At 35.1% G+C, this 15,609-nt stretch overlaps 1 protein-coding gene across 1 annotated transcript in view; it reads left to right on the forward strand.

Annotated features, from left to right (window-relative positions):
- LOC145690211 (venom serine carboxypeptidase-like) overlaps positions 1–14,535 on the forward strand; it is a 28,825-nt gene extending 14,290 nt beyond the window's left edge. The window contains exons 5-6 of the mRNA XM_081764882.1: positions 12,041–12,207; positions 14,000–14,535. Coding sequence (XP_081621008.1) covers positions 12,041–12,207; positions 14,000–14,515 — 683 coding nt within the window. The 3' untranslated portion in view covers positions 14,516–14,535. The remainder of the gene's footprint in view (positions 1–12,040; positions 12,208–13,999) is intronic.
- Positions 14,536–15,609: the final 1,074 nt, after the last annotated feature.

Genomic DNA, 15,609 nt, shown 5'->3' on the forward strand with positions numbered 1-15,609 from the left:
AATATTGGAAGCGTTAAATCGTATAAATTCTGAAACTTTATTTAATTCTTCCAGTATGTGTTCAATGTTTGCATAATATCCAGGAGTAATTTTACTTTTCATAATTTCATGACCTTCTAATTTGTACCAAATGATATTTTCATCTTCGGTGACATTATGACACGTTAAAGGAATATGTATTTCACTTAATCCGACACACCAATCCGTATCTGTTAAACGTACAGTATTTTTCAAATTATTAATGAAATGGGTTGGACTATTTTTAGGATAAACGTCTGTACTTGCATTTGAAACCAGTGTAATGTAGAAGCTGTCTTCGATGCTTTCAGAAATCATTTTCGTTTAAAGTGAAGTGTCAAGTTCGAAGTTCCAAAACGAAATGGTAAGTTTATACCGAGTTCATCTTTTAAGTTTACTTCTATCGTATCAAAATATTTCTTTTCAACTTTCACGTACTGCGGGTTATGAAATAAAATATTTTTGATTCGTCCATACCGCTCGTAAAATATACTAATTTTACGAAGTAAAGGTCCAATTTCTTCTTGTTGTTTTACAATATCCACACATACGTTAACTTCTGTTGGAATATTATAATCAAGGTTACAGGGATATTTTCCCTGAGGAGCCAGAAATTGTTCCCTATGTTGATCTTTTATATACACCACTGAATTATAAAAATTTGAATTTTCATTCATAAAACCGAGTATATGTTGTAAACCTTTTGTTATGTCTAGAATACACCGATCACGTGACCGGAAGGAATGTTGAATATACACTTGATTCTTAAAATAATTATATTTTATTATACGTACTTTCTCGGGAATTAGATTTAAGATGGCTTTAATGGATGCATAATATCCCTCTGTTACTTTAACAGGATATCGAATATATTCACCATCAATAAATGTATCGATTGTAATTTGTTCACTCGGACCAACATTATAAAAACTCCACGGTATATTAATTTGTGTTAAGCCCACAACCCACTCTCCGTCCGTTAAATCTATGGCCCTTGCAAGTTTTACTCGAAATGAGGATGTTGTATTATCAAAAAGTGTACTACTTGCATTGGAAGGTAACGTCACGTAAAAACCGTGTTTCAATGACGAATTCATTATGCAGACTGAATACTAGATACTCGAATCCACGAATTCATACTTTCTGGGTAGCCTAACCATTTTACGAAAACCCACCCCTTCTTACGTTGAAGAACTTTTTCAATTAAATAGGTCTTGTTTGAGCTTAGAAATATTTTTTGTAATTCTTCATCATAAAATATTCCTTTAATTTCATCACCATTCCAGTCTTTTAATTTATAAGTTACAGGATTTGATTTTATACATTTATCAACAAGAAATATTTCTCGAGACCAATTGGGCAAATATCCTTTTTCAAGTTTATGTTTATATTTAGTAATACGAACATAATCTCCTGCTTGAAATTTACAAGTTAATTTCTTCTTATGTACAGTCTTTCCGTACAGCGTATTCCACACTTGATTGATATTTGAATCATTTACTTCTGCGGGTGCCATTTTAATAGTTGAATGATAACTATGATTATAATTGTGTACAATTTGATCCAACACATCAATGTACCGATACGTATTTTCTGCAGTAAAATAACGATATATTTTACTTTTAATGGTACGAATTACTCTTTCTACTAACGCACATTTCATTTCCGAATGTACACTATAATGATTAATCCCAAAATCTTTAAACACTTTCTTTACATGGCGATTATAAAATTCTGACCCTAAGTCAGTTTGTACGTGAACCAGTAATGGCACTTGATTTAAAATTGAAGTTATTGCATTAGCCATTTCAGGCCCTTTCTTTGTTTTCACAGGAATGCAATACAAGTACCGCGAAAAAATGTCAATTGCACATAAAATATAGCGATATCCGTCATTATACTTTGCAATATTTTGCATGTCCGCCAAATCGCATTGTAATGTTTCATTAGGACCACTAACATAATATTGTTTCCGTGGAAATGTTTTTCGTATTGGAGCGTGCATTGTATATGCATCTTGTGATGCTAACCATTTTTTAATTTTCTCTCGGGATAATTTTGTTTTACGTTCTAATGTACTAACACTGGATAAAGATGCAGGATCTGAATACTTGTAATAGATTTTTGATAATTTTGTCATTTCTTATTTACATTTTATATTCTTTCCAATACCGAAATACGTTAGCTGCAATTGCGGGGGATACTGCAGTCGAAGAAGAATGCCGTTTTCGAATTTTACTGCCAGTCACTTTCGGGGTTGTAAAAGCAGGTGAAGGCGGTCCTGGTGTACGTGAACTAATAAATTCCCGAGGAACATTAATATCATCCAATAACGTTTTAAATGGCTGTAATCCTACTGGTTGTGTTGAATATTTTCGTGTACGAACGACATCATTTACTAAATCGATAATATTGGAACCGGGAATGATATTTCCATCGATAGCTACTGTACCTGTTTGATCCCACGAGATTTTCTGTGAATTAATGAGTTGTTTAAGTAATAAATCCGTTTTCCTTCGAAGTGTTTTTGGTACTGATTGTAATATATCGGGTACAAGAGTTAAAATACCACTATCTGTACGACTACTTGCATTTTCTGAGTCAACAATGGGTAGGGCAATAGGATTTTCCGGTGTGGGACTCGATTTATAATGTAAATATTGATGTAATACTTGCTGATACAATTTCCATTTTTGTTCTCTACTCAAATCCGTACGATGTTAGATTTCGCTCATATCTTTATCTAGTCTTGATTGATGTGCTTCATGCGTCTTTAAATTAGATTGTATTCTATGAAGTGCATTTTCTGGAACTAATAGCATTTTACGTAATTCCGACATGTTATCTTCCAAAAATTGTTGAGGCTAAGGCACCAATGAGTGGCCCGAGAATTAATGGAAGTAATGCACCACCTTTCTGTAGTAATAACTTCTTTTTCTTTTTAAGAGAAAGTTTTGAGGAGAGAGCACGTAAGATCTTCTTATGTCTACGGAGCCTTTGCTTCTGAATTAATGATATGGGGATATTTTCTTTTATAGTATTTTTTGCTACTTGTGATATGGTACGAATCAAATCACCCGGTGCGTTTTGAAGAATAACTTTCCGATCGGATGGCTTGCATTTCGCAAGCGTGCAGAGCGTATTATAATGATGTTTTACCTTCAACATCTTGATGCCAACTAAACATAAAACGGTGTGGCCGCGTTTTTAACACTACTGTACACATGCATTATTTCTCCGGGAAATATATTTGTTCTCAGTCGTAGGGCATCATGTGTTTGTTGTGTAAGGTCAAACAATAAATACGTGTGTGGTTTTTGTGTAATTTCCTCAAAGACATTCACGAGTTGTTTGCTTTCACGAGGCATAATTTGTCTTGCTAAATATTCAATTTGTAACTTATCACGTGGATTCTTAAATACCACTATATAATGTGCATTTAAACTAATATCTCGAGCATGCCGGTTTTTTGGAAATAAATTTTGAACAATAAATATTACGGTTAATTTCTTGTGGTGAGCGTACTTGGTAAATAATTTGGCCACATCGTCATTTGTTTCTGACATTAAATCATCTAATATGAGTAATGAATTTTCACTTATATCAAAAGTATTTATATCGGGGATTCCTTCCAGAAAACGTATTTTTGCATCAACGTCCAAGTTTGGTATAACTGCGCCATAACACCATACAATTTCTTTAAAGGAAACATTAAACATATCATTTCTTTCTTTGATTAATCGATTCACAAAGTGAGTTTTACCAGCACGAGAAGGGCCGGCTATGAGAATAGTGCACGGATGTTTAAAACGTAACATCTTCGTTGCAAATGACACAATGTGATAGAAACTCTGCTTTTTATTCCCCAAAAAACGAGTCTCTGGCCAATCGTTTATGAGATCTATAGCCATACGGAACAGTAACACTTTTTGGTACGTCAGTCACAATGTCAGCGTCTATTCGTCTGCGTTTACTGGTTACCATTCGATGTGTCTTTAGTTCTCTTCGAGAAAAGATGCGCAAATCTGGTTTCCGAATAATTTTGGATGGCATTTCGATTACAGTTGCCTCCCGATTCCCCGTCACTAAATCATAAAAACTATCAAAATTAATTTTATCACTTGTTCTGTGATTTAATGTTATTCCACGTATTTTATACACATATTTCATTTCCCCACTAGCATTGCGTAAAGCGTAGGCGTAATTCTTTGCACCTAATGCTATTACTTTACGTATTTCCCAACCTTCGGGAACTTCATTTGTTAACCCACCCAAATACGAACTTAATTTTAATGGGAGTTGCTCATCTTTTCTTTGTATAAACATGATACTGTCCGTATCGCAATAGATTACATTCTGTTCTCCAACACTTGTTAGTAGATCATACAGCCACAGTCGTGCCCATGAGGTTATAAATGCTGCCAGCACAACATTTGAAAATGCTAATGGGATATTTTCACTCTCACAGTCTTTATATTGAACAATTAAATGAGTTTCACCAACTGGTGTTACAGCTTGAATTTCATATTTAGGATCTGTTAAAATTTTTAAAAAATCTTCTGCTGTATCAACCATTGTGCACTGTGAAAGGTCTGTTCTTTGTCCCCATTTCCCGTACAGCGAATTCAAAAACAGTTTCGCTGTACTGCGCAGGCCTGGATTATATTCTATGTTCTCATAATTTAACTGTATTCCCTCATGCCTGAAATATTCTTGAATGTACTTTTCCTGCTCTTCTTTTGTAGTGCATTCTGCAGGAAAGCCTGAAGCTTCTTGTTTCATTTGTAAAAAGGATTTCACATATGACCCAAATAATCCTTCACAAACATCTTTTTCCGGGACTAATAAATCAAACTCCCATATTTCATGAATTTCAATTAGCTCATACCCATTGTCTAATGCTTTGTGCAGTTCGGGGGTACAAAACGTACCGGTAATGATACGTTCAAGATCTATGTGCGTACATTCATCATCATTTTGTTCATCCATGCACGATTTACACAATCCAAAGATTAATCTTCCTCCCGTAACATAAGGGAGGATTGGAAAATATAAATCGGAGGGTGGAAGAACACTGCATTTTACAAGTCCATGAATGTTTCGCACATTGGGGAAATTGGGGCCATTGTGTACTTTAGGTACATTCACAGGCATGCCTCGTTTACACATTGTTGCGGGATAAAGCGAGGTGACATCTACGTAAACTACGTATTCGTCCTCTGTACAGTCTACATATAACTTAAAATTTTCTGTTCTACCTCCTTGATAGGCAGATTTCGGAATGAGAGGATCACGAATATGTTTGCACCGTTGTTCGAGGATCTTCTGTATATGTTTATCACGTTTTACCATTGCATCCCATTCACATTCCCAAATTTCTATTAAATTATAACCTAATTTTTTCAAATAGTTGCGGCAGTGCACTGTTTGTTCGTATCTCTTTTTAAAAGTGTTGTACGCACCATTTTCTTTGCATAAAATGCTATTTCTATTATCTTTGTAGCAGCTTTTACAGGAATGCCAGTAACATCCCATAAACTGATATATAGTGTTTGTTTTAGCGTCAAAACCATCGACTTTATATCTGCCAAACCGTTCCTCCAACGCATTATTCGAAGTAACAATAGATCTCTTTGTTACATGTTCCATATACTTCAACCATTTTAATGCTTTAATACTCTGCTGTTGAGTAAGTTGGAACCCGTTTGGAGGAATAACTGGAATTGTGTTTTCAATCAGGTGATGACACCGGTACGTCAACATTGCTAGACTAGCGATCGTCGTGCTGGAAATAAAACATTGAATACCATTTGTTTTCTCTTCAATCATGGAGGTAAATTTAATTACTGCCTCCGCCAATATACGCACATCGTTCCGGCAGTACTCCATCAATTCTTTCTGAAAATCAAAAATATCACCATTCCGTACTCGCTCTTCATGCCACAGCATAAGTTCTGCCCGGTCTGCCGTACTACGTGAGTCTGGGTCATAATAATGCAATGCCGGCCATTCTCCAACATAATTTTGATGTTCCTCTGTATTAAAGAGATATGGAAAATCTCCTTTTTTCAATTCAACATTCAATCCTAAGGTTTTGGGTAATTTGGATAATTTTACACCAAGATAAAGAAAAGTGTCCCGAAAATAAAAACGATTACTAATACTAATTTGAAATATCTTTTGACCGTGCATAAGAACATGTGGAGTTATTTTTTGTTTCTCAATAAGTGTGCGAACACAAAATAGACCATCATATCGCGAATTATTGTGAGCAAGTGCCACAATGATCTGATACTCTGGCCTTTCCATAAGCACATGTTCAATAAACGCCTCCATGGTTGTGAAAGAAAACATACGGTTCCCGGTTATTTTATCTCCGCACTTGAAACACAAACTATCTACTCCTGTATTTATGCAGTGAAAACATACATTCAAACAACAACATAAATTTACAGCATGCTCCCGTTCACCTTTCTCATTTGGTGCTAATAGCATGGTTTCCACATCAAATATAATATACAAAAACCGTTCAGTGCGTTTTAGTTTACACTTTTGAACGAAACATCGATGGCCAACAGTTACGTGCACTTTACAAAGACTACAATAGTAGTCGCCGCATACATGAGGAGATTTTCTTTTTCTCACATCATAAATTACACCACATGCGTTACACAATTTTACGTAATCACATGTGGATTTCTTTACTTTATTTAGTGTTAAATGGTTATTAAAGCAAATGCCTTCAGCAAAGTTTCTATTACATTGTGTACAATGTACCAATTTCGCGTTAGTTTCTTTGCCATGAGAATGTTCACAGTACGAACATCTCATCTGACATTGGTGAACACCACAATCTGATCTAAATCCTTCCAAGCATGAAAAGCAAAGATTCCTCTTACCCATAAATGAATTAATATTCTTAATGGGCTGGAAATGGCCCACTGTATCCCCTCTCTGATACAGAATAAATATCTTTTTCTCCGCATTTATTCCTGGGTAGCGTACCACAGGTGTTCTGGAATCTTCAGGTAATTCATATACTACAATTTGATAATTCTTTTTCACTAAATAATTTTGAAAAGCAACTACATCTTCCAAATCAAATCCCTGTTTCCGTTCAACGTACATTTTTGCATCGTTACACAATTTTTGTGCTTTATTTTCCCATGTTTTGCGTGTAGGCAGGGTCATAACATATAGTGCATCCTTACTTTGTTCATGTTTCGTAATCCAATATACTATGGATTTTGGCAGACAAAGAAAATCACTAGCCTTTGTGGCCACCACATGATCCTTGAAAAACATACTCATTTCTGCATATTTTCTTACCGCTGCGCGTTTAGGTATACCCTGTCCGTGTAATCCATCAACGATGTCAAACCGGAATTCTAATTGATTTCCTAAAAGAAATGATTCATTGCTATTTAATACGTTCTCCACCGTTCTAAGAACCACATCGGTATTCAAATTTTGACGTTTTCGCCATGGAACAAACACTTCTTTATTCAGGAGATCTCTGTCGGAATTTATTCTTAAACCAACAAAATCGTGGGGTCGTGTATCCCTCAGAACGGTAGAAAGCGCATAATCCATCATGGATGTAATATAATCCATGGGATTTGTAATTATATGTTGCACCGTTGGTTTTACAATAATTTCCACCCCTTTCATATTGAAACGCGGGTACTCTCTCACATTTCTCCCCACAATTTCAAACATATTACACTCTCTTTCATTCCCTCCATACCCTCGCAATGGAGGGTGCTGAGAAGTTGTGGGTCGCATATCTTCTGAATAATGTGCATTATTCAGACGATCAACACGCGCATTTTCTTCCTCAATTTCTTGCAATTTTTGCCACAACATCTCTGTAAAGTCAGTTTCGGAATTTTGAATTTCTACTGGTTCATCCAAATTAATTTCATTTAATAGTGCCCAATCAATATGTAATGAGTCATCATCATCATTATGTTCTGATTGAACATTTTCTCGATTTCCCGTAAATGAAAAGAACGCGGATACACTTTTGTCACTCACCCGCTCTAACTGCCCCTTCTCAGAAGCCATATAATTTAAATATGACATAAATGCCGCATCATACAGTCGATCTTCACGGAAAAATCCGTGGTCAAAAAGGTCTATAATGTCCGCTGCTGAGCGAACATTATTCAGTATAATATATTGATTATTTTTATAATATAGGTACAAAAGCGATAGTAGATCACTTACAATTTCAGACGATCCAATATACCCTGCTGCTTGCAGGTCCACTACCTGCTGCCACGTATGTAAAACACGTTCAGCAGTATCCAACCCTCTCAATCTTCCCTGGAAAATGGTTTCATCAATCACGTTAAATTCCTCAAAGTAAAACTCCATTTTTTCTGTAAAATACAAGACAAAAAAGTGCAATCAATATATGTATACAATGACTAAAAACCTGAAAACAAACAAAATTTTGAAAATAATAATAATAATAATAATAATAATAATAATAATAATAATAATAATAATAATAATAATAATACTTACCGAATATTAGTTTATCTCTGTTTAAGTGATGATCCAAATACAATCCACGTCTTTCGTGCTCTCTGCTTTTTCTCGATTCTATCACTTATTTGCTTCAGCACCTAAAACAAAAAAGAAAAAAAGTGTACTTAGTTACCGTATTACGACTTTTCAAATTACAAAATATGATATTCAACGTAACACTAACGCTCAACCATATTGGCTTTGCATGTAAGAGAGCCATGGTTCGATTCGCAATGCAGATTCTGTTAACTACCTATCCATTATAAGATAGCCCTGGTTCGAGTTCCGGCAGTATCATGGCTCCCTGCTCAATAAAATTTCCCATATACTTTCTAAATACCAGTTATACGTCTTACACAATTCATAGTTACATATAAGTAACAACATCTGCTAAGCAAAATGTTTGTCGTACGGCTTTTCACGTGGTAAAGCTCTGGTTCGATTCCCGGGGGCGCATTCTGCTAACTTTCTATACAATATAATTTATATATACCTGTTATGTCATACACAATTCGTAGCTATATATAAGTAACAAGTTCACACTGCAAGCATAAAAATTAGCGTACGGTTCTCCACGTGGGAAAATACTCATTCGAGTCCCGGGGGGCGCATTCTGCTAACTTTCTGTACAATATAATTTATATATACCTGAATGTGTTTAAACACAATAAATAGCTATGTATAAGTAACAAGTTCGCACTGCAAGCAAAAATATTTAGCGTACGGTTCTCCACGTGGGAGAATACTCATTCGAGTCCCGGTGCTATCATTAATGATGATTCCCTACATATTACATTATACTATATCTTAGTCACGTTATAATTCCATAAAAGTACACCGAGTCATATCATTTTTCAATGCCGGAAAATCCGCAATCAATTTCCGATAAAACCAAACAGTTCCGTCCCCCTTATACTCCAAACAATTACAATATGTCCCTTTCCCATATAAAAAATGAACAAGTATAATACAAGAAAACTACAACGTTAGTACTTACCAATCTTCCAATCTCTCCTAGTAATAAAATATCTTCTTCGCAAAGTTAACACTTGATGTTCTTGGTGCCCTCTTCTTTCTAAATGTACACATCATGCAAATGCATCAGTATTTATATGCCCTTCAATCTTTCCAGAAGTTTCGAGTGTGTTCTTTCCCCTATTCCAACAATAATAAATTAAAAAAAAAGATCTGGAAGTTTCCAGTGCTTTCTTTCACTCATACCAACGATCCAAATTTCTAGCATATTCTCCAGCAGCAGCTGCCGCGTTACATGTGCTGAATATTAATGAATTACCTTGTTCTACGTGTGTGATCTGCATATTTTATTTCCGAAAGGTCTTTTCTATATTCTGCTTGTCCAATTAACATTTATTTTGACCGGAAACCATTTATTATATGTCATGTTACCTCCGGCCGCACCTGCATACATTATGTGTCATTAGTATGCGTAAAAGGGTGTATCCATTTTTTTAAAACGTGCGTTAGGAACTGCTAAAATGTCAAAATTATCGACACTCATGAATATTCATGAATGTCGAAAAGATGCCCAGAATCTACTATGGCCTCAGGGGTTTAGTTCTTTGGGAAGAATCCCTTTTTATGTGCTAGCAACTGAAATCATTAGTGCTGTATATGGTGAAAACGAACTGAGCTAAACCTTGGTTTGATTTTAACTGGATCTCAGTTTGCAATATTTTGGGTGTTATTGGAATACTCACCATTGACCAAGCCATTAAATAAATTTGAAGAAACAACAAGCGTCTTTTATTTCGGTCATTGGAGAATGATTCAGTATAAATAGAGTTGGAGTAGCTGAATACTTCATTGTTCTAGGAAGGGCGATGTAAGGTAGTTCTCATGCAGTTCGAAACATTTACGCCATCGGGGGTAGGAACTTCACGATTTATTCTCTGGAACTGATCTTTGTAAAACAACTGGACACCATTCCATTAAGACAATTTACGCCAGTCGTTTCCTATTGATTGCTCCATGACATTATTGTTTGCTTAGGCCTTCTTAGTAAATCACACTGAGAGAAGAGGCAGGAGGTATGAAACCTGATTTTGATAAAAGACAGTAGTAACAGAGAAAAAATAACGTCGCTAGGTTAGTCAATGGTTTTGCAGGCATATGAGTCGTGGATCTATGACTATACGTCTAGACTGCCAGCACTTGGTTATTCAACTCTCCTATCTCATCCCCTTCCTTTCTTTAGTCATTTTGTTTCTCCTTCCTTTTCTCTGATTGTAAAAGAGCATTCATATATCATGCATGAGCCAGTTGGGTATACAGTATGCGACAAAACAAACAGCACTGAAATTCTTGTATGGATGGCGCGCATGTGCAATGTGGTATGAGTTGTGAGCACACATGCGTGATTAGTTGTGTATGGACTAGCGCAGTGTGCACTTGGCGCGAAGATAATATAACTCATAACAGAGGAGAAAGTGTTTATCGTCGAGCACTATTTCTGCTGATTCAGTGTGGGACAGCAACTCACTGCAGGAGATGAGCCTGCATGTCTACTGTATTGCACTGGAGCTATGGCATGTGGATGAAGATTTCATCAACAACATATGGTTAGTGATGAAAGCCATGTGTATCTTGATCGCTATATCAATCCACAGCTGATTATTGATCCATTCTTGCATGGTTTCTACACCAAAAATCTGTCGTTACAAAATCAATGGATGCAGCAAGACGGAGTTACTGTCCACACTGCAAGTGAGTCACTTGTCTTTCTGCCTACGAGAGTTTAGACATCGTATGATTCTAATGAAACAGATTTTCCATATCCTTCCCATTCCCTTGACCTCACGGCTTCAGATGTCTACATATGGAGTGTGCTAGCAATTTTCCGAACAGATAACCTCCTACCATTATACCATAGTCGTCATTTATTTTGTCGTTCCAGCAACCTGTGTTCACTAAAATGTTCATCGATCTACAGGACTGTTATAAAGAATGTGTGCGACGAAATGGTTAATATTTTGAACACATAATGTACAGGTGCGATTCTTTTAAATTTACAATATAGCTTATGTTGAGTAACGTTTAGCTGACATGCATTTAACTACATTTGTTATGTTTCATTATGTTGTACAACAAATAAACAAATAAATAAATATTTCAGTACTGTTTGTTTTGCCGCATACTGCATTTTCTACAATTTGTAGAATAGAGAACTAAGTCTGGAGAGAGTAACCACTTCGTCTAATATTGTAAGTTTTTAAACAATTTTAAACAGATTTACAATTGAAGAAATACATTCTTACTACTGCGTCCTACTTTGTATTGCTATCTTGTTTTGTCACTCTTATGTTATTAGCTATCTAATATCGTCGATCAAAATATTTCTCATCTTTTATGAATATCTTGTCTCAATCATTGTAGAATTATAGAAATGTAAAAAGCACAAAATGTTACAATAAATTTTTAATATACTTTTATAATAAATTTTTACTCTCTATTATTAACAATTCTGTAGGTCTTGCTATTGGTAATGGTGTGTCAGACCCTTATTCCATGATGGGATTTGGAGACTTTCTCTACCAAATTGGCCTCATTGACGGCAAAACGAGAGATTCTTATCACCAATATGAAAAAGAGGCACGACGATTAATCGAGGAAGAAGAATGGGAAAGTGCGGGAAATGTGAGTAAAAATTGCTTATATTTTTTACAAAGCCCAAACATAAAATGTAACGAAATAATGTCATCTAATTGCATGTATTATTATTAATTTCAAAGTAATTTTTATTTTAAAATTCGTTACTTCTATTGTTTTTCTCTTGCTGCCAAAATTAACTATCAAAAGAATAAATACGTGTTTTGAAATACACTCTGAAATAAATAAAACTATAATCATACCTGTTGTTCTGGATGGTTGCGAAACATGGTCGCTTACTCTGAGGGAAGAACATAGACTGAAAGTAATTTGAGAACAAGATCCTGAAACGAATATTCGGACCCAAGAGGAACAGGAATGTGGAATGGCGGAAACTTCATAATGAGGAATTACATAATTTATACGGTTTACCAAACGTTGTTAGGGTCATCAAATCTAGTAGGTTCAAGAGGGCAGGTTATGTAGTCAGGATGGAAGAAAGTACAAACACTTTCAAAGTCTTGACTGGAAGACCAATCGGAAAACGACCATTAGGAAGACCTAGGGGCAGATGGAAGAACAATATTAAGATGGATCTAACAGAAATAGGAATACAAAGTAGAAACTAGATCCAGTTGGCTAAGAAGAGAAGTCAGTGGATAGCTTTAGTGAACGCGACATTGAACCTCCGGGTTCCATAGGCCATACAGCTAGTTAGTTATTCTGAAATACATTTATTTGACAACATAAATATTACCGTGTGAAGCTCTATGCGGCTGGAATTTAGATTCAGTTCGTTTACATTTACTCTTTTCAAGCTGATAATATAATATCGTTGGCCTCAAGCACCATGGAATAGAATTTATATGCAAGTTGATGGCATTCAGTTCTGACATGCAGGATATGATTCTAAATACATTTCTGATTTAACCCTTGTCCGGGCAAGCTATTTTTGTAATGTAGACGGCACCTGGGGCCTTACCAACTCTATTAGCCTTACCAATTCGATATGTTCATGACTTTAACTTCGACTAAAGATAGAAGAATTCAGAATTTTATGTTATCGAAATATTTATGGTTATTGAGTAATTAAAAAAATGAAGCTACTGGGCCTGGGAGGCCCCGCTTGCCCGGATAAGGGTTAAAGGAAGGTTAAACAGATAAATGTAATTAGTATTTAGAACAGAAAAAAAATCAATTCTTTATATTAGAAGATATATTTTTATTTCCATACTTACTATCAAGTTATTATTTCTATTCTTTTATAAGGCTTACACACATATATACAAGTATAAGCAATAACCAATATTAATCAAAACGCGTATTGCAAACTGAAATTACTTATAGAGGTCACTGGAAAGAGGTTGTGATGAGGGAGATCATGATATCACATGGATTGTGAAAGACTGCACTACCGTACAAAATGCAATTTTAATCAATCATTGGTTGACAATTTATGTTGCAATTACAGCAAGAGGTTGTGATAAGGAGAATTGTGATATGAAAAAGGTTGAGATAGCCCACACTATAGTATAAAATTATTTTTTAATCAATCATCAGCTGACAATTTAGGTTACAATTGCGATATATCATATTTCGCTGTTTTCATATACATTTTTAAATATTTTTATCTTTTTTATATTTCTATAAGAGTAGGTTTTCTATATAAATGATATGCTTGTTATTACTGCTTCTACTTCTATTATTATTATTATTATTATTATTATTATTATTATTATTATTATTATTATTATTATTATTATTATTATTATTATTATTATTTGTTATTTTAAAGTCAACGTATCCCACGAGTATATTATACCTTTTCATCTATTTGCAGCTATATGATCTTGTAACCTTTGGAGGATCAGCTTTCTACGGGAACATTAATCCGTATAATTATTTGACATACCAGGAACCTATAAGCGGAGCTTGGGATCTCTTTATGCAACAGACAAATGTAAGAGAAGCCATCCATGTTGGAAATCAAATTTTTGATTCAGGTATTGGTGACATTTTCCCCAAACAGGATGATGCCAAAAGCGTGAAGCCATGGGTGGAAGTATTAGTAGAAAACTATCCAACTCTCGTATATAATGGTCATCTGGATATATGTGTAACGTACGTTTTGAGTGATAACTTTTTGCAGACACTCAACTGGACTGGTGCAGAAGGATTCAAAAGTGCAGAGCGCGTGATTTGGAGAGTTGGTAATGAAATTGCTGGATATGCCAAAAATTATGGTTATCTGACACAAGTTATGGTACGAAACGCTGGTCACATGGTTCCTACAGAACAACCCGTACATACACTAGATATGTTAGATAGATTCTTTACAGGGCGAGGATTCGAATAAATTTTTAAATTATCGATATATGTATGTTAAGAATTTCAATTATTGAGTTACTGATACTTTACTTATTTGTAATGTACTATCTACCAACAATTATTCTATGTAATTGTAGTTGCTTTGCATATGCTTATCACAGAAGAAGCTAGAATTAATTGGATAGTATGTAACTAACTGGAGAGCAAAAAGAAAGAAGTTACTTTATATTTATGCAGAGTGTAAACAATATGTAATAAAAATTCTATTAACGTATATGTTAAAGCTTCTTATGTCCTTTTTGAATCATATTTCTAAAAGGCAAGATTCTCAGTGCGTCACGCTAATTTCTAATAATAAACAATCACGCTAATAGATGTCACTACTTGCCCTATCACTTGCCAGTTTGACTCCAATAGATGTCGCTAGCATGTAGGCAACTTGTCAAAAACTGTGCTTTATTATTTCAATTTACCTATATTAACTATTATTTCAATTTAATTTAATAATGTATTGCTGTTTATTATTAAGACAATGGCCTTTTAGTTAATTAACTTTAATTAAACGTAAGCAATTAGACTTTTTAATGAAGCACGATTTTAACCTATAGTGTAGGGCGGGTCTAATGATCAATTGTTATATACAATACGTATAAACTAAATATGAACGTTCAGAAAAGAAGCTCTCAGTATATTAGTGTTACAGATTGAGAATGGATTGGAAAGCAAATGGAAGTTTTACAGTTAAAAATGTAGTACTTGAGAAAGAGAATTGTTCATACTCTTGATACTCATTTCAGCACCGGTACTAAATGAGTTGAGTTGAGTTTGAGTATAACGTCCCGTTCAGCAGCGAGGCTATATGAGACGTGGACCTACTGATTAACGTGGAATCCGAACCACATGAGCTCCCGCCGGAAATCGAACCCGGCTCTCCCACGCCAAAGGCGCGTGCGCTAACCGCTTAGCCATGGAGGAACTCGGGTATTAAATGAGATATGTACCGGTACCAACAGATTAACGTAGAATTCGAGCCACAGATAGAGACGTTAGTCTTGGGATGTATGATAGCCACGTAGCCACAAAGAAGCAATTAAAATGAAAGATGTGAGCCTCAGAATGCAA

The sequence above is a fragment of the Thermobia domestica genome, chromosome 7 (assembly GCF_964235325.1).
Source record: "Thermobia domestica chromosome 7, izTheDome1.hap1.1, whole genome shotgun sequence".
Classification (NCBI taxonomy): domain Eukaryota; kingdom Metazoa; phylum Arthropoda; class Insecta; order Zygentoma; family Lepismatidae; genus Thermobia; species Thermobia domestica.